Source organism: Phasianus colchicus, chromosome 2 (genome assembly GCF_987193195.1).
Source record: "Phasianus colchicus chromosome 2, bPhaCol1.hap1.1, whole genome shotgun sequence".
In the NCBI taxonomy this organism is placed as follows: Eukaryota; Metazoa; Chordata; class Aves; order Galliformes; family Phasianidae; genus Phasianus; species Phasianus colchicus.
Window position 1 is genome coordinate 34,460,888 of NC_143437.1, and position 24,139 is coordinate 34,485,026.

A 24,139-nucleotide genomic window follows, 5' to 3' on the forward strand; every position below is an offset into this window, starting at 1 on the left:
TTAATGGATCTTTGCTGCTCTTACTTTAATCTTCAAAAATCTTCATACATTATAACCCCGTGATTACCTTTGTTTTTCATTCTTACTGAGAAAGAAATGAAATACATAGTAAATGTATTAACAAGAGCATACTGCATAATGCCATAGTGATTCCCACGTGGAAATAAAGCTAAGATCTAGGCAAATGTTTACTTGTATTAACACTCTGCTGCCCTACTGTTTAAGAAGAGGTCAGTGGAATACAACTCAGGATACAGAAATAAAAAGAGAATTTAAAAAATGGGCTCTTTTTGATTGCCATCACCACATTAAATAAGCTAATCTCTTCCTTATGAAGCACAGCAGCTCTCTTGCTCTCGTATCTAAGAACACCTTGAGTTTCCAACTCACATGGGTAGAACAGAAGATATAAAAGCTGAAGACTCCATTGCCTTGTTCTCTGCCACTAGAAGAGTATAAAGGGGAGAATGCATTTAATGTCTGTGTGTCAGATTTCCCCAGCTTTTATCAGCTGATGAAGTCTGATGATGACACAGAGCTGGGATACAAAGTATATGCAGGAGTGATAAACATAACAGAAATTAGAAGAACAGAAACAGGTCATAAAATGTGGAGCACAAAGTGCAAGATGCTGCCCTAGTGGGCAAGTCTTCTCCAACAAGCTAAGACCTCTGCAGCAAATGCTCATCAGTTGTTAGAACACACAGTACACAGAACTCAAGGGGAAAGAAGTGAAAGTCATGTTAAAGGACAACAGTACAGTAGCAATCAAGAAAATGCTAAAGAGCAGTGAGGTCTGCAGCCACCTTCCAGGAAAAGCACTGGAGAGAAGTATTGTACACTAACATCTTTCAAAACACGATTCTTTATCCATTTGTGAAAATCAAATTCCAGGCCTATGTTCCTAAATTTTTAACAATTCAAGCTCCTGATTTTCAAACTGATTATAAAACAGGATCTGTTTATTGAGTATAGTAACAAAGTATTATTTTGTTTTAAAATGTGATTCTTGTGATGGTTTGAGTGTTAACTACATGTTTAAAATGGAAGCAAAGCACTGTATGCCAGTGGATAAGTAGCACACAATGGAACTAACTGGTCCCATTTAATCGCCCATGGTGAACAAAATGCAAGTATTTGGTAAGACCTACAAACCACAGAAAATTTAATTCACCTGTGATATTATTTCAAATGTAGCAATCAATGCCTCATTAGTTAAACACAAACAGGAATCACATTTAAATACAAAAGCTTTATCATATTAGTATGCCCTCACCATTCCAGCTGTATTAAAATACTCACCTTCTTATGATCTGTTTTCCCAGGTCTCACTTTTCCATTACTTTTGCAGCAGCAATTGTAAAGTCATTTCTGGACTCCATTATTTTTCCTGTTATTTTTCAAACCAAATTCCATGATTTCTCTTCCAGATCTCAGATACCATTTCTGTCAAGAACTCTTTTTCCAAGTATGAATAGATTTCAATATACAGTCAGAATCTAAGGAAATATAACTACACAGATTTTATTTTAATTATAAGCACAAGGTCACACACTGTGTTTTGTTATACTTGAAATTTCAACTAACTGAAAAGCTACACTGCTGTTACCAAAAGACACCTCAGAGTCTATTGTGGAAGATCATCAGTTTCATCTACTATCATCATTGAAATGTAGTCTCTGTAATGAACTGCATTTGTTTCTGGATTTAGAGCACTGGAGAGCATCTTTTCCATTTCTTCCTCAGTAAACGGTTCACCTGAAAAAGAAAGGAAAGTAACACTTTGTCTTGGTAATTATTCCTTTCAGGGCTGACAAATTACAACTTCTCTCTTGCAAGGATATTTTTTTCAGTGTTTATGTGCAGGAAAAAAAGAATATAAGTCCTGCATGCCAAGCCAGCTAGTTTAAGAAAGACGACAGAGGACTTAGATCTTTTGATCCACATTTAATTCACAAGCTCCAAAACACCCAGTCTTGCACAAGATATGCTTGTCAGTTTGTACTTGAGGTAGGCAGGCATGAATCAGCCATGCAAGAAAAGCAGGCTCTTCAAGAAATATTGAGAATTACACGATATACAACTTAAATCTGGTCTTTGAATCTCTTTGCATAGGGCACTAGAATTAAGATCAAGATAATGCAGGAATAAGTACTGAAATTACCTGGAACATTTCAAAATCTAAACTGAAGTTTTAGAGGGAGGAAAAGGAATCACATCCTTAGAAGCACAAAAATGTGCACAGAATCACAAAATACTCACACAAGACTGGATTATGACTCTATAATAAGATTTTATAATATCTGCAAGAAGGCAGAGATATGTTCTTTCCCTGCATTATTCACCAGGGGAATGTTCCAGTCTGTAGACACTCATAAAGGCAATAGGATTACTTGAAGATGGTGTACCTACTCCTGCAAGTTTTGGCTTGAAAAATTAGGACCACGAGGTGCCATATACACATGTAATGTTTACATAAACAGTGATATTATAAAAATCATATTACCTTCTTCAGTCATGTGTTTTACCAGGTCCTCTTTAGTAATGTATCCACTTTTATTCTCATCTAAAGCCTTTAAATAAAAAGGATAAAACTGTTGTGCTTTTAATCATACTACATTAAGAATCAGCTATTTTTTCCAGCAATTAGGTACCCGAATATTTAGTTACAGACCTCAAACGCATGTAGAAGAACATCTTCTGGAATAGGCCTGTAGCTGAAAGCATTGAATCAGAAAAATTAAGAGTTAAAGTTTGTAAGGCTGCTGTATCATTCTGAAATAATAAAGTATGAGTACTAGAAAGGAAAAAACTTATTTTCTAGTTTGTCTATCAAACATTTAATTCCAGTTTGACTTTATGAAAATTTCTATATCTTCACCCCCTGTGTCTTTCATTGTGCTCCTGTTTCATTCTCCTTGTGCTAAGAAGTCAAATGAGTTGCTTTTGCATGTCTGAGCTGGCAGAGTGAGTTAGTAGGAATCAATAGTTGCTGAATCACTCCACATAGCAAATGCAGGGAACAGAAAATTGCCAAACCAAGAAAACAAAGTTTTGTCCAGGTAGGCTGGTAGCTAAGCAACAGCACCTAGTGGGACTTTGACAGTCTATTGAGCTGACAATAGGCAACAGTTTCACAGAGAAAGCAGCACTGGATGCATGTGTGTGCAGATAACTGCACCCGATTTCACAACTTACATTTTAAAATGCTTGGTTGTTTCATCCAGACCCACTTCACTCTTTTACTATCTAAAAACCAAATTGTTCTTTATGATTCCGATCTCACATGCCCTTGGATAAGTGAACTACAGACATGGCACAAAAAGATAAACGTGAGTCTCAACAAGCCTGAGCTAGCCTGGTAAAGTGTGTGTTCTTGTGTGTACGTCTATGGGGTGGAGGAGGAGGAGAAAGTCCAGGGCAGCAAGGCATCACTCTATGAAGGGTTGAACATCAGCGTGAAGCCAGAAATAGGCCAGAGAAGGCAAAGGTGCAGAAGTGCAGAAGACTGAGCAAGCAATGCACTTGTGCCAGCATGCTGGAACCAAACACCACTGATTGGTCCCTGTCCAGGTACAGGCACAAGGGCTCAACACAGACCCAGGGAGTGCCCTGTACCTCAGGATGCTGTGAGTTGAGAGAGATCCCATAGCTATTTCATGTGTAGAACACCAAAAGAGCTCCATGTACAAAATAGCTTCTGAATTTTGGACAAGACTAAGTCTCCCCAGACCCCTGGTTACTGCCTTTAAAAAGAAAGATAAACTCCCTATAAAGTGATAAAGTCCCTATTTTACTTTACTCCCTAAAGAAAGATTGCTTTTTAGTGCAAAATATCAAAATAGCACAAGTTCCTGTGTACATCCAAAGATTTGTAGGTACCTTTCAATAATGAATAGCACTCTTTTTCCAGACTTGTAGATCAGCAAATATTTTAGATCAGCAGAGTGCTGGTTGTGTATATTCAACAGTACCTGGCAGTCACTTTGAGACATGAACATGAAGCTGATTTATAGAACTTATTAAAAATACACTTTAACAGACTGTGCTTCTCAGCAACTGAGACTCAGATAAAGTAATGGCTGTGACCTTATTTGTATATAAAATATTTTCAGAGTTGACATAGCAAAGTAATTCTGATTCACATTGAAAATACAATAGCTAGACATTATCACAATTCATTATAAGCTGATATTTGTACCAACAGTACAACACAATTTTATGTAGACTGTATCATTTTGAACTAAAATCTCACTACCTAACTTAATTTTTTTTTTTTTAAATCTGTATTCCTTAGAGTTACACAAAATTACTGCAGAGAAATTCATTCAGAATCAACCATGGAATAAACTAAAGACCCAGTTTACATTACCTTCTGTCAAGTAATACTTTTATCATCACTGGAAGAAATTTTTCTAGATGAACATATCCAGTTGGTTCTTCTTCTTCTACCTAAAAATAAGATTTAAGCACAGTAAGTTATGTGAATCACTAGCAAACTAATAGAGCAATCAGAAAATTGAGGTCAGGTGAGTCCTGCAATAAAATTACAGATTTAGACTTTGAGTACTTATACAAAGTTTTTTAATGTCACATGGCACCATAACATATGCCTGAAATACTTGTGCTCAACTAGAAAGAAATTCAAGGAAGAAATGATCTCCCAGACAAAACATATGCCTGCTATTTCAGAAACTTTCAACAACTCAATATTGCCCTCTTGTGCTTAGAAACCATTTGGCCACCTAACTGATCTTCCACAATAATTCAGCAGCAGTTTAAAAATTCAGACCGCAATTATATTAGTGAAGGCAGGTATGACCTGGAGCATCCCCAGGATGTGCAACATGATCATCCATCACAGCACACTGTCAGCACATTCCCTGTCAGCATGGTTTTGGCCTATGCCATCAAAACTTTTGTCCAACAGCTACCAGGTCCAGTTTGGGCATCGGGTCTGTGGGCACTTCTCCCCAGCAGCCATTTTGTACAGCCACCCAGCATAAAACATTTACTAGGGTACACATGGGCTGTTATGTGCCAGCTGGCTTCAGTACCTGAGGATATTGCTGGGCATGTTTAATGTGCTAACTGGACATAGCCCCAGTCTAGTACATCAAGGATGGAATTTGTTGCGTCCATGTTTCGTAGCCAGAGAGTCATGAAGAGAAGGTCCAGAGAAGCAGATGGATGGAGTCAGGGCAGTCTGAAACAGTCATAAGTCAGTCCATAAATTACTGCATGAAGAAAAGCTTCCCTTTGCCTCTCAAATAAATTAACAGATTAGTCCCAAAACATTATGGACTTCTAGTAGCATTCTGATGGCATTCCTACTCTAAAAGACTGCTCCCTATAACTTGGATGCATCTCTTTCCTAAAAGAGGAAAGTTTTATCCCTAAACAGAGCTCTTAATGGAGTTAGTCACATCCTGCCAGGCTCTTTACAGACACAGCTCAGGTTGAAAGACAACTCAAATAGGCACTGATTTGAAATCGCCTAACTGAGCCAGGGTGATCCAAAGTTATAAATCTTCCTCCTGGGAGCTGGGTCAGAGAGTAGGGTGTTGTCTAATACATTAAGTTGCTTAAACGTAGAACTGCATCACAACTTTGAGAGCTATCTGTACACAGAATGTATTACAAGACATCTGTGCTTCAACTTATATTAGTTCAAAAGTCCACAGACAGAAAATGAAATAATAGCTATAAGAAATATATACATCTTACATTAAACAGAACAACAAAAAACAAGGACCCAGAACATCCATGAAAATGGTAAGTTACATAGACTATGCTGAAGAGCCCAAAACCATTCAGTCTGCTCATCCACACAGTTCAATATTATCCTAATTTCCATAACAGAAGAACTCACCAATAATGAACCCTCAACATAACAAATACCTGTGAAAGAGTCAACCCTCACTAACAAATGTCATCCAAATTTGTCTCTTTTTTGGTGTGCTGTTTGTACTCTGCATCCAGAATGCAGTTTGTGAAGAATTTCCTGACAACTGGCCTAACACTTTGAGGTAGTAAGAAACCTCAACTCCCTCTGACCTTCTAGAACAGCTGCCATTCCAGTGGCTGTACAGGCCCAGCAATGTCTTCAACTGCTAAAATTAATCCTATTACTAATATTAAATAGATATGAGAGAAAACTGAATGTATTAACTTTAAGTCAGTAAATACCTAGATTTACTTTTTTACATAGTGGCTGTTAAAATAACGGTGCTTGGATGTTGCTCTGTTCCCTTCTTTGGGTACATCCACAGCTCCCATAACAGATGTACTGTAGCATTCATTCTGTCTCATATCTCCACCAACTCCCTGGGCAACCTGTTCCAATACCTCATTAGACTTTCTGAGAAGAAATTCTTTGTAATATCCAACCTGAAACCTGCTCTGGTACAGCATGAGGCCAATCTTTCTCATCCAATCACTGTTACCTGCGAGAAGCTGACACCCAACTCACTGCAACCTCCTTTCAGGGAATTGTAGAGAGGTAGTGAAAAACAGAAATAATCCACAGTTCAAAAAGGGCAAAAATAATGGAGAAATAGTTTGATGAAAAACCGGCCACCAGAGAAAATTTTTACTTTATCTAGATAAAGTGGTATTACCATAGTCAATGGTAATTGTACCTTATATAAATTCAGATAAATTGATATTAGTGACTAGCATAATACACTGAGGATTCCACAAGAAGACAGTCTTCTTCTGGTACTGAACCTATGTCAGGGTTTCATTTACAAACAATGAAAACTTTAGTTTCCTACCCATACAAACAAACAAGTTACATGTGTTATATCATTGCATCAAGAACTTTCCATCTCATAGTTGCATTGCACTGTACTTTGTTACATTACTTATCTCAAATTTTCAGTTATGCTAAAAAGTGGGGGGAAGAAAAGATTGGTAGGAAGAGCCAGGACTTTAAAGTTCCTCTGGACTGGAAGGGAGATGTTCACTGCAGAGGAGTCGGACTAGATGACCAAAGGTTCCTTCAGCTCTAAGGCTAAGATTCTGTAATTCTATGTCAAAGCATCTCCTTCTTAAATCTGTATGCTGAGTCAGTTACACTGTCCATTTACTGTAAACAAAAATCTGTTGGACAGTAAAAATCTTTCCTAAGCACCATAATCTTTCCACTTTATCTTGTTTGTCAGTGGAAGCTAGAATAATCTACTACTGACAGTAGAGAACAACAGACAAAATGCAGCATCACGTTAAAAGATCTTTCCCCTCCAATTGTTACTTGCACTTCATTATCTGAAGCAGTTAGCACTGCTAGATCTAAGACTTTGCATAAGATTTCTCTCATTAAATTCTGATCTACAAGAGATGGAGCAAGTACTGAGGAGAGATAGGCACATAATCATACAAAGAAAAGAGAGAGACTCTCAGCATCCTGACTGTCCTAGTTTTACCTGGGCTGGAGTTAATTCGATGCCATGTTTTGTCTTTAGGAGAAAAACAAAGTTGATAACACACCAATGTTGTACTTGTTGCTGAGCAGTACTACACATAACCAACTATGTTGCAGCTTCTTCAGTGATGGAGCTTTGGGTGTACAAAGAGCTGTGAGGTGACAGAATCAGGACAGCAGACCTAAACTGGCCAAAGGGATATTCCACATCATATCACACTAAACAATAAAAGTGGGGAAGTCAGCCAGAAGAGCAGTCTAGCTGGGGACTGGCTGGGCATCAGTTGGTTAGTGGTGAACAACTGATTGTGCATTACTTGTTTTGTAAATATTGATATATTATCATTACTATTATTTTTCTCTTTTTTCTATATTAGTTTTTATCTCAATCCACAAGTTCTACTTTTTATTATTCTCTTCCTCATCCCACTGGACAGCTGTGCGGTGCTTAGCTGCCTGCTGGTTTAAACCATGACACTAATGTATACATGAAAAAAGAGAAGACTCCTCTCTCACTTTTCAGCTCCAGAACTGTCCATTCCTTAAGGTATACTACTATTCAAAAACTACATGAAGTCTTTTTCCCACTACTTTGCCCCATGCATTAACCCCACCCTGCCATGGCAGCATAACTCCAGCCTTCCCATTACAAACATGTGTTGAGGAGAAAAATGTCTACAGTTTTTTCCTGTGCTGTAAAAGACAGTAGAAGTTCCTTATCTCTCTACATCTTTGGAAGGGCCTCTAAGTCTTGAGAGTCTTTATGTTTGAATTCTGACTTGCAGACTTAAGTAATTAAGAAAGAAAAGATTACCTGAGAAATATCAAGACTGAGATAGGCCTCAGAGGGACAGAAAATTGAGCAGGCTGGCTATAAGGTGCAGTGGTAACAGAATCTGTTGGAGAAAAACTGCCATGTCTGTTCTCTGCATATTTTTGGATTTTTATGTATAATTTTAATACCTGTTCAAGAATAATTTTTTGTTATTTAGTCATCCAGCATTTGTCTACGGCATGTCCAGAGAGCTAGATAGTTAGGGCTTGCATATCTAATCTAATCTGCAGTTTAGGACAATCATTTTCATCAGCCAAAAACATTCTATCCCTCCATTTTCTAAAGACAGCCCTCCACCATGGCTCAGTATCACAGTAGCCTTCTGTGGTAAACGACAGTCAAACTCCCCATTTTAAGCCATCTGTGCTGTTCTCTCAATGGCATAAGGGTTTGTTTCACAGCAACCTGAGAAACTGCCTAGTTCACTTCCATGACACATGACAATTCCTCTTTTTACCTGTGGAAAATAACATAGCTCCCTCATACAGCTAGGCAGAAGGGTCCAACTTGTGCAAGTTCAAGAAAGAAGATAATAGACATATGTAAATCCTTTACCTTTGCAAGCAGTTCATGTAGCTCTGCCTCAGTTGGGAAGCAACCCAGCGATCTGACAATTGAACCAATCTCTCTGAAAGAAAGTAAAACATCTGTGTCAGTGATTCTGCAAAACAAGAGTGGCTGTGGCCAAGACAGCCATCAGTTCAGAGCTTGCATATAGGAGCATGCATGTATAAGTACCCACATGCATAAGCCTATCTACATGAACTTTTAAAATAATGTCTCAGTAAGCAATGCCTACTTTTACAGATGTTAAATATCTTGAAGCTTTTGGAAGAGTATGATTGTACTTGTAGGTTTCCCCAAAAATTCCTTATTACTCGTGTTCATTACTGTGTGTAAGTTAATTTTCAATTGATTTCCTGTAATTATTAGACTTAGCTGCAATAAAGTCTACATTTACACGTATTTACAGTTAATAAAGCACTTTGAAATTTATTGAGATGAAAGGTGACAAAAACATAGGTTTACATTAAATGCTATAAAGATACAAATTCTAACTGCAGAAGACAACAATTACAAAAGCGAGGTAGCCCTGCTGTGTTCCTGCTGCACAAATAGACAACTATTTTCCTCCTGACTGTCATTTTGTTCAGCAAAACTGAAACTGCTGTGTAGTTTCCGGCATACAAAAATATAGTTCAAATTAGCTTATGTTCATATAAGTTTTGTAGATCAGACAGACACGATGACAATTTTGTCATGGTTTTCATCTTAGATATCATACTCTCAACAATAATATTTGCAAAATCATGGATGCCACTGACGTAGGATATATTCTAAGCAGAATGAAGCACTATCCTCTTCAGGCTTAATTATTTACTAAGTCTTGTATTTGCATTAGGAGTTACCTAGCACTCATGTTATTCTGTCAAGCCAGTGTAGCTTTCTGTATTCTTCACATATATCTGATATTTCAGGAAATAACACTCATTTCTACAATCATGGCTAAGAATTGTGCTGTGCTGCCACCTTCTGATACAAGATAATCATACATTAATAGTCACATTACTGTGACACAGCCCTGCAATGCTAACATAGGACAATAAAGAAGGCAATAAATTGTTTTTCACTGTCATAACTGTTCTTTGATTATAAAGAGTTGTGAAATAGTGCATCTACAGTGTTACATAGACTTTGAATGTTCCTTCTCATATGTTATAACTTACTGGCTGAATGAAAACATTGAAAAGAATTATATTTGAATCATTTGATTGTTCTAACATTTTTCTCAAGCTCTATATGCACTGCAGAGTGTAGAAACTTTACATCTATGCAGGCAAGACTGCAGATGTAAATTACAAACAAATAAACAAGTATGACATGGTACAGTGAGGGTCAGGGGTTCCTTGGTGCCACCAACCCAGCCAGGAGCAAGCAGCTGAGGGAACACCAGGGCAGCTACAGCTCCAGGCACTGAGCACCTTCTTGATGATGGAGATAAATCAACAGATTTAAGAAAATAATCTTAAAAAAAAACTTGAGGGAGGATGGAACAGAATTGAACCAAATGTGAAGACTTGTCCTGAAATTCCCCCTACCACTAAAACTGAAAAGTCATTTCACATGTGAGTTCCTCACACATCCTGTCTAATGACAAAATAATTTCATCATCTCTCCCCCCTCCTTTGTAGAGTTTAAAAAATTGAACTAATTGAATTATAAATAAAAGATTTGGTGAAATTCTTGTGAAAACAGTAGTTTGAAACATGTAAGATTCCTTTGGTAATCTTCAATGACAATGGCTTGTAAAATTCAAGGAGACATAAGTGTGTTTAATTTTTTATGACAAAAGTAATATTGTTACATGTTATGAATATTTATGTTAAAATGAAATTGAAGTAGCATTGTCAAATATTCAAACTCCAAATATATCAGTATTAACATTAAGAACTTTTAAATTTTATATCCATTAGCTATATATTGCGTATCCTGTTATGCCTTGATGAGTCTAACAGTCCACGATCTTTTTATTCCCTCAGATGTATATTTTTGTTTCTATTTCCACAACATTGCAGGCTGAAGCCATAACAGGTACAGTTCCTGACTCTCCTGGCCATCCCAGGCCCCCAGTTCTGGTCACGCCATTTAAAAAAAAGACATCCCTATAAGAAGCATCACAAAAATGAATGACTAGAGCAATGGAACAGTTTCTCATTAAAGATTAAACATATCTAGACTCTTCAGCATTGAACTTCAGTGGTGGAGGGAGGAATGCAACACAGAGCTATGAAATCATCAATGGTGTTCAGAAGTTAATAGAGAACACTTATTCACTATCTAACCTAAAGTACATCAAGAGTCACTCAAATCCATGTGACGGATGTACAACAAAGAAGAAACTGTAATTCCTTACTCCTTCCCCAGCTAACAACTACTAGCTTGACTACGTGAACTCTTAGTACAGCTAAGTGTGTTCACCCTTATATTCATTATTACTGTACAGTAATACATAGTACTGTTACTGTATGGTTATATAATACACCTACATGCAAGGTACATGTGAGCTTCCTAAAACACCTCCCCATGAGAGCAATATCCACACATCACAGTACCTCAGAGAAGGAGTGATGTGCGCACTGCACTGAAGTAGGGATGACCTACTGAGAGCATGTAATCATGGCAGAGACTGGCAGGGACATGCCTTGATGTGCAAAGAATATTTTGAAAGTGAAGGTATCCATTCAGTACCCAGGACATAGAGCCAAATGAGCTATTAGAGCAGAGATTTGCTAGCAGCAACTGTAGCCTGAGACTTCCTGACTGGATTCACCCTCCTCTTGCCTCTTGGCCCCACCAGTCCCAGCATCCCTTTCTCAAGTCAGTCTCAGCCTCCAACCACTGAGCAGTGCAAAATGTTTATTAAACAAAGAAATACTTGTCTGATCAGTGTCAAAAGGACTGTTTAAGTTACATTTTCTGGTAAGGCAGATGCAAGTTTGGGGAGTTACTTATCTCCGTACTACAGCCTGTAATATCTCTATGTGAAGATATTTACAAACCTGACATCCACAGTTTCATTTCCTTCGTGATCAAATACCTTAAAAGCTTCTGTAATCTTTTTCTCAATTTTAGCTACCACGCCATCTGCAAAAAGAAACACAGGAATAACATACCACTTCCTTTTTTATGCTGATAAACTCCTTCAGATACTTGTCACATGTTTTAGTTTTTTTCTGCATTTTCTCATTCTCATTTATTTTTCTCTCACATGAGGTATGAGAATAAGTGTCTTAAAAGCCGTCCTTTAGAAGCTGTATCTGAAAATTGTAATTCTGTATCAGTCTCCTTCACCATACTACCCTTTTCTACTTTTTCCAGTTCTAGCATGAACCACTTAAGTAAGACTGGCAGGGAGTTCTGCTTAAGTCTTCTGTTTTTTTCAGAACAATTATTTCCTATTCAGCTTATCCAGACTGTTCACCAGCACTCGATGCTCATCTGAAGACAGGCTGTAAGCAGCACACCTGTCCCAGCTGTGACATTTCTTCTTCACAGACCACAGCTTCAGTCTTTGTATGGAACAGAAACAATTAAATAGATGTGGCTCTGCCAGACTCTTGAGCAACGAGCATTTAAAAAAGCTATTTCCAGTTAATACAATTTGCTAGATGCTACCATTCATTTAACTATATGAGCTTCCTTTTCTTCCCTGGGGCCATTTGCTCTGTTAGTTCAAAAAGTCCTTTCACAGAAGAGAAATTACATGCAGAAAAAAATCAGCATCAAAAGAATACAACCTTAAACAACCACTTACAATGCTAGAGAGCAGTATTTGCTGCTTACCAGAAAAGATTTAGTTCCACTGCAGTCTGATTAACCCATTTACACAATGTGATACCCTGAAACTCTTTTAAGCTATGTAAAGACTAAGATTAAGGTTTTATTGATGGACACACCCATGGACTTCATTTTGTTATTTGATGTTACTCAACACACCTGAAACATCAGTCTTTATAAACATTAGTCCAGGTATATTTTAAATAAATATGGTCAATTTTATACTTAAATTCCTACATGCATGTAGGCATCTCATTAATTACTCCATCTTCCCTTTGTGGTATCATATTATGGTTAAAAGCAGGTGTAATGAAAACCTGCAGTCTCTGGTGACCTCTGGTGAACCTTTTCTCACATGGGGTTGCCTCTGACTGAATGGGCCAGTCCAAAAGGACAAATGATACAGCTTCTATCCAGTGACAGCCAGATTTGGAGTCATTTATATCTTGTTCTGTTTTTTAGCTGAACAGGTTCTTATCAACAGCTCCTTTGTAGATCTCCCCATCCACTTACGGCTCACCAGCAGAAAGTACTGAATCCTATCAGTGACTACACTAGAACCCCTGGCTACTCTAGTATCATTTAATCTCTACCCTACCTGCCATTATTTCAACCAAAAAGATAGGAAGTCACTTTGATCCCATAGGTTGAAATATTCAGAATGAGATGCCCCCTGCTATCTCCATTCAACTTCAGTGAACCTTCTCCTGCTTATCAATCCAAGCTATAGGATCTATAATCACCCTGCTAAGACTACTCCAACACTTTTCTGTAGGATCCCTACAACTAACCTTTACAAATTCCAGCTCCCCCCCATCATCCCCATAACCGCAAGCAGTGATTGTCTCACCATGCAATGCCAAGCAAACAGGAGAGATGAGAAGGTGGTTGGGCTATTGAGAATATCAGAGCCAGCTGGAGATGAAAAAGGTACAAAAAAGCAAGCGTGAAGTCTCTGCTTAAGATCTGAGCCTACTGCATGCTCCAGAAAAGGGTTTGGCCAACAAGCAGAAATAACTAATGAAGTTTTTACTCCTCTCACAAGCAACAGCTTTAATATGGAGTTAAAATTCTATAAACGTGTCTAGATGCAATAACAGTTCTCCAATGGAACAGGAGAGTGGTGCTGTTCATAAAGATGTGAAGTCTGTACCACACTGCCCTCAATAGGAATTTCCAATTTATTAAGTAGGTGTGCAAGCCAAGAGAATGAAATAAATGAACTAAAAGGCAAAAACAACTGGTCTTTGATGTTTGCAGCCATTCTTTCATTTGAACTCTTCCAAAGTACTTCACAACACTTTTAAGGGATATTAGAGCATAAAGATTTTATATATAAATCTCTCTCTATATGGCTGTAGTTCTAATTAAGAGAAATTTATAACATTTACTTCCTTAAATATGTGGCAAGAATAAGCAGCTTCACAATTGCAACTCACAGGAGGTTGTCAATTAGCCCTTACAAGATCTAATCAGGCTTTTAAACAACTGTTTACTGAATCACTACCTACCTCAAGATACCAAAAAAGCAGTCATAATACTAAGTACAGGTGAAATCTCACTCTGAACTAAGCACATCACTTTTATTAAGATTTTGTTTTCAGAGCAAAAAGGGAAAGCCAGTCTAGTTTCCTAAGATTAATTCTTGGTGATGTAATAGCAAGGCGTTGTCATGCCATTTCTTTTCCCTAACTCTAAGGCAAAATATACCACTCCTTCAGTTATTTCACCACGAACGTTTGGATAGCCCTTGTGAAGTTTGTTCAGGAACCTAACTGACTTAAAAGCAATGCAGAAAGCTCTCCCCACTCCAAAGAAGAAAGCCTTACAGTATTTAACTTCTTCTATTTTAAAGATATTACTAACAGAAAGGAACACAATCTTGAAGCCTTCTGGATCTGACTAATTGACAAAACCTTTCTGCTCCATAGAAGAAAACACATGCATTAGATTTTGTCTAGTAACCTCAATTCCAGAGGAAATGTAAAATACAGTCAATTCAGTATGCTGAAACATTAATTTTATGCTAAGCTCTAGAAATAATTGGACAAGAGAAATATTTTCTTCTCTACTCTGAGCATCCAACAGCATGCAAAATACAAATATAGCAGATATTAGAAAAGGAAAGAACAATATGATTAAGCTGTAAGCTTGTGAAATATGAAATGATTGAGCTGAAGTCTTTGCAGACAGTGGTACCTAGTCCTATTAGGGGTCCAAGCTATGGTCTACAGAGTTAGGAAAGGGATAATGCTCTCTCCTAGATGTTATCACCAATTAATCTGTAGGCAAACTGAATTTTAGCCTTTCTCTTAGAAGAAGAAAGGAGTTTAACTGGTTTCTGTAGAAATCACTTTCAAGCATTCACAAAGAAGTAAAATTAAGACCCACTGAGATTCAGCCCTTCACGATTAGACTCACTTTGCACTAAGAAGGTGATTAGTTTCTCCCCTTCACTATAGGCAAGAAAATCTTTCCTTCCTGCTGTTCAAAGCAGCTCCTGAGCAGCAGCTGACTGCTGATGACAAGCTAGCTCTGGGACATACAGGGGAATGATGCCAGAGTTCTTTGGTGTGCCAGAGTAAACTCCGCTCCCTGGTAGGCAGTTAGTCTGAGTGGTGAATACAGGCATACAGCAATCCACACAACTCAGGAAATGCACCAAAAACATGCCCTGATGCTTTTACTGTATGTGATCTGTGCACTAATGTTATATCTACAGAGATATATAGATATATTGAAGCACCAATCTTCATAAGCATCAGCAGAGAAGCCTATAATCCTGGGAAATGATCATGGAATATTACCTACTTATACTCAGCTGGAGTTCAATTTTCTCAAATCTGAAGCACCTGCTGAAGTTTGTGAGTTATTAGCTTTTATACACCTATGTATTTTTCGTTGTTGTTGGATTTTGTGGGAGGAACCTTCCCCACTTTCACTTTACAAAACAAATTTGTGACTACATTTACATCAGAGGAGAAATGGAGATGCAGAGGCTGGTTTATATGACAGGGCTGCACGTTGGGAAGTAGAGCACACCACATTCCCAGCCAAAACAATTTAAAGCAAGACAGACTCTGGAGGAAAGAAGGCATTCCTCATCTAGGGCGAACCCTAACAGCAGCCCACAGCAGAATCCAGCCAAGAGCAAGTGTGGGCCTTGGAAATGCAGATGTGCAGACTGGAGCCAGGACTTGGCTACTGGATTGGATCCTCCTGCTGATGAAGTGTTCTGGACCTAGCAGAAAAGAAGAAAACCACAAGATCAACTAATCCAGGTTAAAATTGCTAGAGATTCAGGCATTTTCTAGTGAGTAATTTGTAACCTATATTACAGCCTTCTTTTATACCTGCTAGGAGAATGGCCCAGTGGAGGCTGTCAGCAGCTGCCACGCTGGTGTTAGTAGGCAGCAACTCTTCCTTTCAGGAATAATGATGCAAGCTGGATCCCCCCCATATGCAGCACAGGAGGCAGGTTTTCTGCTTCCTGCTTTGACCAGTCAGGATGATACTATGCAGCAAGACTACTGCCTCTAAACAGCAGGAAAGCGCACAAGCAAATGAACACTCGGCCCCCAGCCCTCTCCAAGGTCTAGTCTACTGCTGTGAGGCTGCTGCTCTGCAGACTGTGCACAGCTCCACCTCACCACAGCCCTGGCTGCCTCTGCCATCTCCTACTACACCACTGGGTGCTGCAGTCAGGTGCATAGAGTAGTGCTCTGCCTGGCTCCTTGCCTTGAGCTACAGCTTAGAGATTTTTATCATCCTAGTACTAAGTCCCTCTGGACTCTGAAACTGTCAATAGTGAGAGCTAATGCCCTGACCTAGCCTTCATAAGCACCTTACTCCTTCTATCTTAACCCATCACTGACCCCATATTAAGGAGTTAAGGGCTGTGAGCAGTAACACAGAGCTTACTACCTTGTCCTCTGAAGAAAGCACAGCACTGCTAACAAGAAGAAACACATGATGAATACATCCCACATACATCCAAACCTCTAGACAAAAAGTAGCAATAACCTCTTAGAGTTTCAAAGAATCTGGAGTCATCATTATGTACACCAGAAATGCCTGAGCATCTTTCAAAACAGCACCTGCCATGACCTTAATGGTTTCTCCAGCTTTTGCACAAGTCTGTTCTCACACACTGTACAATCAATCAATGTACAGATGTTATAGCTATGAGGTATACCAGAGAGCTTGGCTATATAGTTATTACATCAAAGCAGAAAACAGAAAAGATAAGATGCTTACCTGTATCCTGGGCTTGCTTACAAAACTTCAGCAGAGCAGATCTCCACAAGAGACCCTTCCCCAGTGGTAGTCAGCTCTTAAATGGGTCTAGGAGAGGTGGAGCCAGGCTCCACCCCTTCCGGCAGCAGGTGAATTGCCTTCACCTGTGCTCCCAGGGCTGATTCATTGCTCGCCTCAGGTGATCAATCAGAGATTCAGGCTGTGATTCAGCAGTTCCCATACACACAATTTGTGTATTTGTTGTTGCAGTCTTTGCAAAAAAGCCACTTTCTTTTTCTTCCTCATATTTTGTCATGTGTTAAAACTGTATTACCTCATCACTATTTTGTCTTTCTGCATTTCTTGAAGGGAAGGGTTGAGTGAGACAGTTCTCCAAACTCTGAAGTGAGACACAGTGACCTGATATCACACAAAAGGTTTCTAAGTCCTGGATCATAACGACACGCATTTTCATTTGATAAGCTGTCAAGTGGTTTATGTCAGGAGCAGCTGTGGCATTTTTAGAATGGCTATCAGAACATAGCATGAAATATTCAGCTATGGTTCCCAGAATTTGGCCTCACCTGTCTCCTCCAGCAGTCGGCCTTGTTTGCTACCTTCTGCTCCCAAACCTTTAGCTGGATGTTCACAACAGTTGCACATTATTATTTTGGAAGCAGCACCAATAAGAATTCTCAAGAAGAAACACACATCCAAATTGGACCCAACAGGTCTCAGTTCTGATCTGGATTTCAGCCAGCCAGGCTCATCATCTATTCTGCAGCTACTCAAGTGGTAGTTGAGTTTGCCTTCACGAAGACAAGCGCTCTGTGAGCCAAAAATGCAAGCTCCGAGTGATACTGCTCATCCTAACCATTTGCACAGGTCTAGCTCTAGGAGTAAAGCATTCCTTCTGCAATCTGGTGTCTGCAGACAAGTTGCCAAATACCTGTCACTGTATACAAGCGGCACTGAGGGTAATGAAATAACACACTTTGCCACAGTGACCCGCACAACAACTGGGGAAAATCCTTCCCTTTTAATATAAAAATCTTCCTTGTCTGCTGAGCAGAGTATGTGGAGATAGCTTCCAGACATTGAAAGAGAGCAAAAAAGACCTTTGCATAGATGTGGATATACGTGATTCACAGGTAATATACAATTACTATCTTCTACTTCTCTTGAGGAAAGTCTTAACGTTATCCTTCCTAGACAGAACTGAAAGAAATGACAGCACTTGAGGTTTGTTAGCCTGCAAAAAATAATTGCTATACTTTCTTTGAAGTCAATACCAGCTTCGTGCGGTCTCCCTTTTCATCAGGCAGAGATAAGCTCAGCATAAATCTCCATTAGCAGTGTCCTGTGCATCCCTAAATTCCCAACTCTGGCAGTTGTGTCAGGCAGTATTCCTGTTGCAGCTCAGAGCTGGCAAAAACTCTAATCTCCACTGCTGCAATTTGTTCCATATCTTTCATCCCAGTTACACCTGGGAGCTAATGAAAGAGTTATGTCTAGCCCGTACTTATATTCTCTTTCATCACCAGTGGCAAACTGCCCTGCAAGGATATATAGCTCTCCTGGCAACGCTGGGACTTGTGCTATACCTTCAGCTGCTGCTGAAAAGTAAGAGCCAACACAGTCTGCCACAGGGCCAGAAAGCAGCTTGTGCTGTTGTAACGTGTGCTCTCTGAAGGCAGAGTCTCCATTCCTCCTGGACTCTACATAGCCACAAGGGACAACTCCAGCACTCACAGCCTCACGCACTCTCCCAAGCTGCCCAAAAGGCAGCGTGCTGTGGTGCAACCCTGAGACATGGGTTGGGCTGCTGAGCACTGGGGATGATGGCCCTGGTGGGGCACACTGACCTGTCACCAACAGCACACACGTTCACCTGCCTGAACACGTGTCAGCACAGAGCGTCTCATAAATGTGGTATGCTCACTAAACTGCCACTGGGTGATGAAGTCATCAATCAGAGATCAGCATAAAGTGGATATTAAAGCTCTTAGAAGTAATTTATTACAAACACAAAGTAGCATGAAGTGTAACTACACTGCAGTAGCCACGCTAGAATACAGCAGTTAAACTTCCTTCATTTGAAAGACATATAATTGTCTAGAATATCATGGAAGAAGGACAGCTTTTCAGTATGACTTCTAATACACACTGCCAAAATATAACATATCACAAGTTGCCTGAAAGGGTCTTAAATGGGATTACAAAAATACAGCTTCTGTACTGGTTGCCATTCTATCTGCACTGCTCTGGCCTGAGGACTTGGACCAACCAAAGCAGCTTCAAAGAGAAATAAAACAGCAAGGGATTAGAGGGGGCTTGCTGCAGCTACGTGCTTCTTAAGGAGTTCTCTTGAAAGCATTACATGCAGGGCTAAACCCACTTCTTTACACATTATGAATACATATGAACCTCCAATTATCTTTTTGTTTGCATAAGGATCATAGTCAGAATCTGAACAGTATTTTAGCTGATAAATTTAAGACATTTACATTTATTGTCAATATGGGAGAAGAAATTTCTATAACCATTTGAGGCAGAAAAAAGAACACATGCTGCTCATGGATAAATTTCACAACTCACGTCTCATTGTAACCTAACCACCAGCAACAAGGTCCAGGTCCAGAATCTCCTGCCAAGTTAAACAAGCAACACAAAAATCCTTACCATACTGAAGATGGAACTTCTTCAAAAAACTTCAAATCTGATAAGTTTTTGAAAGTGATGGCTGTATGCAGCAGCAGGCTGGACTCAAGGAAATTCTGCCCCATCTCACATCTGCAGGACTTCTTATAGTACCCACACCTATATAACATCGGGCAGGAAATATTTCATATTTCCAAAGAGCTGAAATCTGTATTTAATTTTAAAGATTGATATTCACAGTTAAAGGTCATTTATAAAACCATCCCATGGGACCAACACACAGTGCAACTTCAAAACCCTTGCTGGCCAGGTTTGTGTTTGGGAAGCCCCTGCCTTTCACGTTGCAGCAGGTCCCTGCAGGCTCACACAGTAGCCACAGTTACTGCCCCTTACCCTCACCCTGCCAAATCCCACCACCAATAGCAACAAAGCAGTATCTGCTCACACAAATTAAGGTGGCTTGAAAATAAAGAAATAAAGAAATAAATCCTCAGATCTCAGAATAATTAGTATGCAGTCATGGAAATTCTTAATAACATGTTAACTACTGCTAGAGAGAGAATTTGTGGGAGTTCTCCAGCTCCCTGTCAGCGCTGCATATCTGCTGGTTGGCATTGTTTAAAAGACAAAAAAAGTTTAAAGCCTTTCTGCAAACCAGCTAATTTTGTACTCGGTAAGTCAGTTAGAATTACAGCCAAACTGAATAACTTCTGCTATTTTATGTGCCATGGAAACAAGAAATCTGCCAATCTGCAACTACCTCTTCTACATGCATTTGAGATAACTTCTAGTGCAGGGCTATAGCCAAGAGGATTAGACGTCTACAGCCTGTGCTGATCTATAAAAGATGGGCACAATTTATTCTTTGTCTCAGTCTCAAGTACAAATATTAAAACATAACTCAAAGTGATGTCAAGGCGCATGTTAAACCGCATTACGACCTAATAAAAGATATCAACTTTCCTCCTCAAACAATTTCTCACAGCGATGTCAACAAGAGGAAGCAGTATTTATCTCTAAATCCTCAAGTGGTAAGACTACACACTGATTTTTTAAGGGATCTCATATATTCAGGTTTTCTTCTACAGCTGAAATAGTCCTTGCTTGAGCCCTATGAAGGCTATTTGTTTTAACAACGTATGCTAATGTATTTTTTTCCTCAAAAGAAACACTGCTTCTTTTACAATTAGAGATAACTCACCCAATGAAATACTTTAGTCTGAAGGTTTATCGCAAGTGTTTAGTCTACAGCTTTTGTACTTCATATGCTGATGCTTAACCCCTGAAAACCCCCAAAACCAATTTTAAATCCTCAGTATAGCAAAATATTTAAATGGACTCATGTTCTTAACATCATATGCCTCATATTATCACCCTCAATGGAATTCTCCAAAGCCGTACACAGCTTAAGCACTTTGCTGCATCAGGTTTGAAACTCTCCTGCTAGTTAAGTGAGCTGTGAGCACAATTAATGGTTACAAATGCCTACAGCACTCATGGCAGCCACCAGGCTCGCTAATGTTGGACTCACAACTCCACAAAAATACAGTGAACAGCAACAGAGCGCTTTTAATCTCTGTAATGAATACAGACTCAAAGCAGACCAAGGCAATGTGAAGAACATTTAGATCCCACTCACAGATGTAGGAAGATTCAGAGGGGCAAATGAAGCAGTGGCAACTCTGCTTTTTCACAAAAGGTAACAGATAAATAGGATGTGCAGCCTCTTCTTAACAGAAGTAAACTGCAGTGCATCTCTAATTTCACCAGCACGCCAGGTGGCAAAGCAGGGCAGCTAAAGAGCAGGTGTGTGTACAGCTCAACACAATGGTACTATATTTACATAAGGCTCTAAAACAGAGGTAAAAACTCTTTCCCATCTCCACTAACAACCTCAATGTGAGTTTCTCACAAGTTGGGAAAAGGATCTGTGAAGACTAATTACATATTGCAGCAGTAAATTGAATTCTCCAGAACCACTACTATTTACCAGAGAAAATCCTCATCAGAGAATGGCTATTGTCCATCTCCTTAAGTCTTCACATCAGAATCAGGTATGCATCTGGAAGACTTCTGTTACCCAGAATCAGTTGTACAGTTCCATATGGGTGTGCAACAGGAGCTCAGAATATTTAATCTACTTCCTTTTGGATTCAAATTCATGACTTATTAATTGCATTTTAAATATGCGCTAACTAGCACAAAGAATATGGTGTGTGTAAAATTCTCATAATGATCACATACACAACATTACCATAATGATAAAGTCACACTGAACGTTCTCTCTTTTATGTACTTCCATGTAATTTCTTAAATCTCAGCAGGAGAAAAATATGTCTTGTCTTCCATCTAGTTTTACTTCAGGCACTACCGGTCTGACACTTTACTTTCAGGTTCTAGTAACATCAGCATTGAGATCAGAGATACGAAAACTTAGAAAATCTGCCACGTTCTGTCAAATTATAAAGGAAGTACCTGAGAACAAACTGAAGAACAGACAGATTGGATTAAGTAGCAAAAAAGGGGAAAGAAACAGAATGATGGGAAGAAAGATACGGACGAATATGCAAAAGAGAAAGATGAAGCAGTCTAATATAATCAGATGGGCATAAAGGAAAAAAAAAACATTAAACAACATTGAAAGCACAAATCTAGGAATATAAATTCATGCATAAAACATACAGCTCCATATACTGTGCGCATGATATTAACACTCATGCACATGCAAGATTTTATTCACAATTATGTAAGCTAGAGGGTAACACATTAGCAATGTCATGCAAAAGAGGCCTTGGCCTTGCACTGTTTTTTCTTGTGTACATCCAGTATATTTTTAAACATTAAAGTAAGCATTTTAACTTTGAAGAAGACAAACTTGAAAATAATAGGACCTAAGGGAAACTTTTACCACAAAAGCAGGTAGAACTACAGTTCTACCAAGAACCAAGGGGAATACCCTAAAGACTAATTATTTGACAACGCAACTAATGCTTTTCTTCTGTTTGAGACACAATAAAGTAAAAGCTGCAGTTTGTGTTTACATAGAATGCTTGTTGGAAGCATGATTGCTGCGGAAATCCAGGATTTGAGAATTCTATTTAACCCCCTAGCAACTATCTGCAGGAGGTCTAAGAGCAACTCTGACATGGAGATAAGCCACCTCCTCTTATGTGATGCTTCTGCACTTCAGTGAGACACTGACTATTAGTTTGCCTCAGTGATGAGACACTCTATGAGGCGATAAACAACTCATCTGCTCAGTAAGAGCATACAATTCTCATGAGTGACCAAAGGGAAGCTAGATGCCATGTCTTCACACTATCCATGAGATACAAGTCATTGTCTTCTTCCTACAGACAGGAAACCAAAGCCCAGCTTGCCACCTTCCTGCGATCTGACAGGAAGGGCCAGGAATGGAATCCTTGATAGCACAGTTTTCCTCTAGAAGATAACATGTGGTGGTCTCCTGGGAACAGTTCTTTACAGGATTATAAAACACCTGAAGTAGTTAAAAAATATCAACAAAAGGGTGTGTCTTCGGGAATACAGTGCTTCAACTTCTTTAAAATTACATTAGAACTAAAAAAATGCATTAGAAGCTATTAATCAAGCAATCAAAAAAAAAACCCAACAAAATCCACCACCACTACCAAAGCTTCCTTCTCCAATAATTTCTGCCAATGGATAACAAATTGGTGCAAAAACTCAATACCATAAGAGTGGCTGCCAGAGCTTCCCAGCACACCAGACTATGTCTTCTCCAAAAGTTCAGATTTCCAAACCCTTATCCTTCAATCTCCAGCTTCCTCTGCCAGCACAGTGCCTCAGCTTCTGTGGCAATAATGGGATGATGAAGAACACACCTTTTCAAGACTAAACGTAAATAAAAATCAACTTTGATGGTCAGAACAGACCTCACTGCTGCAAAATTGGTCCTAACCCTGAATTTATGCAATGCATCCAAACGGCTCTTACAATACTACCAAAATCAAACTCCTCACTCAGCGTTACCCACGACGACTATTTATACTTTCCCACAGAAAATACCGCTTTTGCTCACTAATACGAAATAATCTATTCTCTACATTATTTCTATTACGGTGTTCGCAATCTCCGATGCACTACCACGTCCGTGTGTTTATTTACACAAAAGACGGCATTCAGAAGTGACACTGTGGCGAGCTGCACAGAAACTACAACCTTCTGGAAACGACACTCGGACACCCCTGCAGGAGGAATTACCTTTCGCCTTTAAATCACACTTTCTGGCAGCGCTTCCCGAAGCAGAACATGCCTGCCTCTAAAAATAAACCCCGGTGCCCCCAGCGGCCCGGATCACTTTTCCTTGGCGGAGGGCTGGCACCGCCCCACGCCGTCACCCAACGCCGGGCCCCTCGCTCCCCGCGCCCAGGCCGGCTGCACGCCGCTGGGGAGGCCCCGTCCACCTCGAGCTCGTGGCCCCGCATGGTGGACCTGCCGGCCTTACCCTCACTGCTCCCCTCCTCCGCCATGGCCGGGACCCGAGCCGTCGCCGTGGCGACGCGGGGCACGGCGGCCCGGCTGGCGCTCCCCTCCCTCCTCCCGTTCGGCCGCTGCCACCGCCACCGCGGCTTCCTCGGGCCGCCAGCGCCATGCCGAAGTGA

General features: G+C 39.7%; 1 protein-coding gene across 3 annotated transcripts; it reads right to left on the bottom strand.

The window, feature by feature from the left end:
• Window positions 1-4: 4 nt before the first annotated feature.
• DRC8 (dynein regulatory complex subunit 8) lies at window positions 5-24,139 on the bottom strand. Of its 3 annotated transcripts, none has more exons than XR_016464165.1 (8): window positions 23,983-24,139; window positions 11,822-11,906; window positions 8,817-8,889; window positions 4,373-4,452; window positions 2,675-2,717; window positions 2,507-2,573; window positions 1,303-1,758; window positions 5-445 (listed from the first exon to the last, which is right to left on the bottom strand). XR_016464165.1 is itself a non-coding variant. In XM_090135325.1 (8 exons), the coding sequence occupies exons 2-8, from the start codon at window positions 15,695-15,697 to the stop codon at window positions 1,628-1,630; spliced, it is 498 nt and encodes a 165-aa protein (XP_089991451.1). In that variant the 5' UTR covers window positions 15,698-15,840; window positions 16,857-19,511; the 3' UTR covers window positions 462-1,627. The 3 variants fall into 3 exon arrangements, 2 of the variants coding, with proteins under 2 accessions (XP_089991451.1, XP_031448727.1); XM_090135325.1 differs by lacking the exons at window positions 5-445; window positions 23,983-24,139 and adding exons at window positions 15,679-15,840; window positions 16,857-19,511 and having other exon boundaries at window positions 462-1,758; XM_031592867.2 differs by lacking the exon at window positions 5-445 and having other exon boundaries at window positions 462-1,758.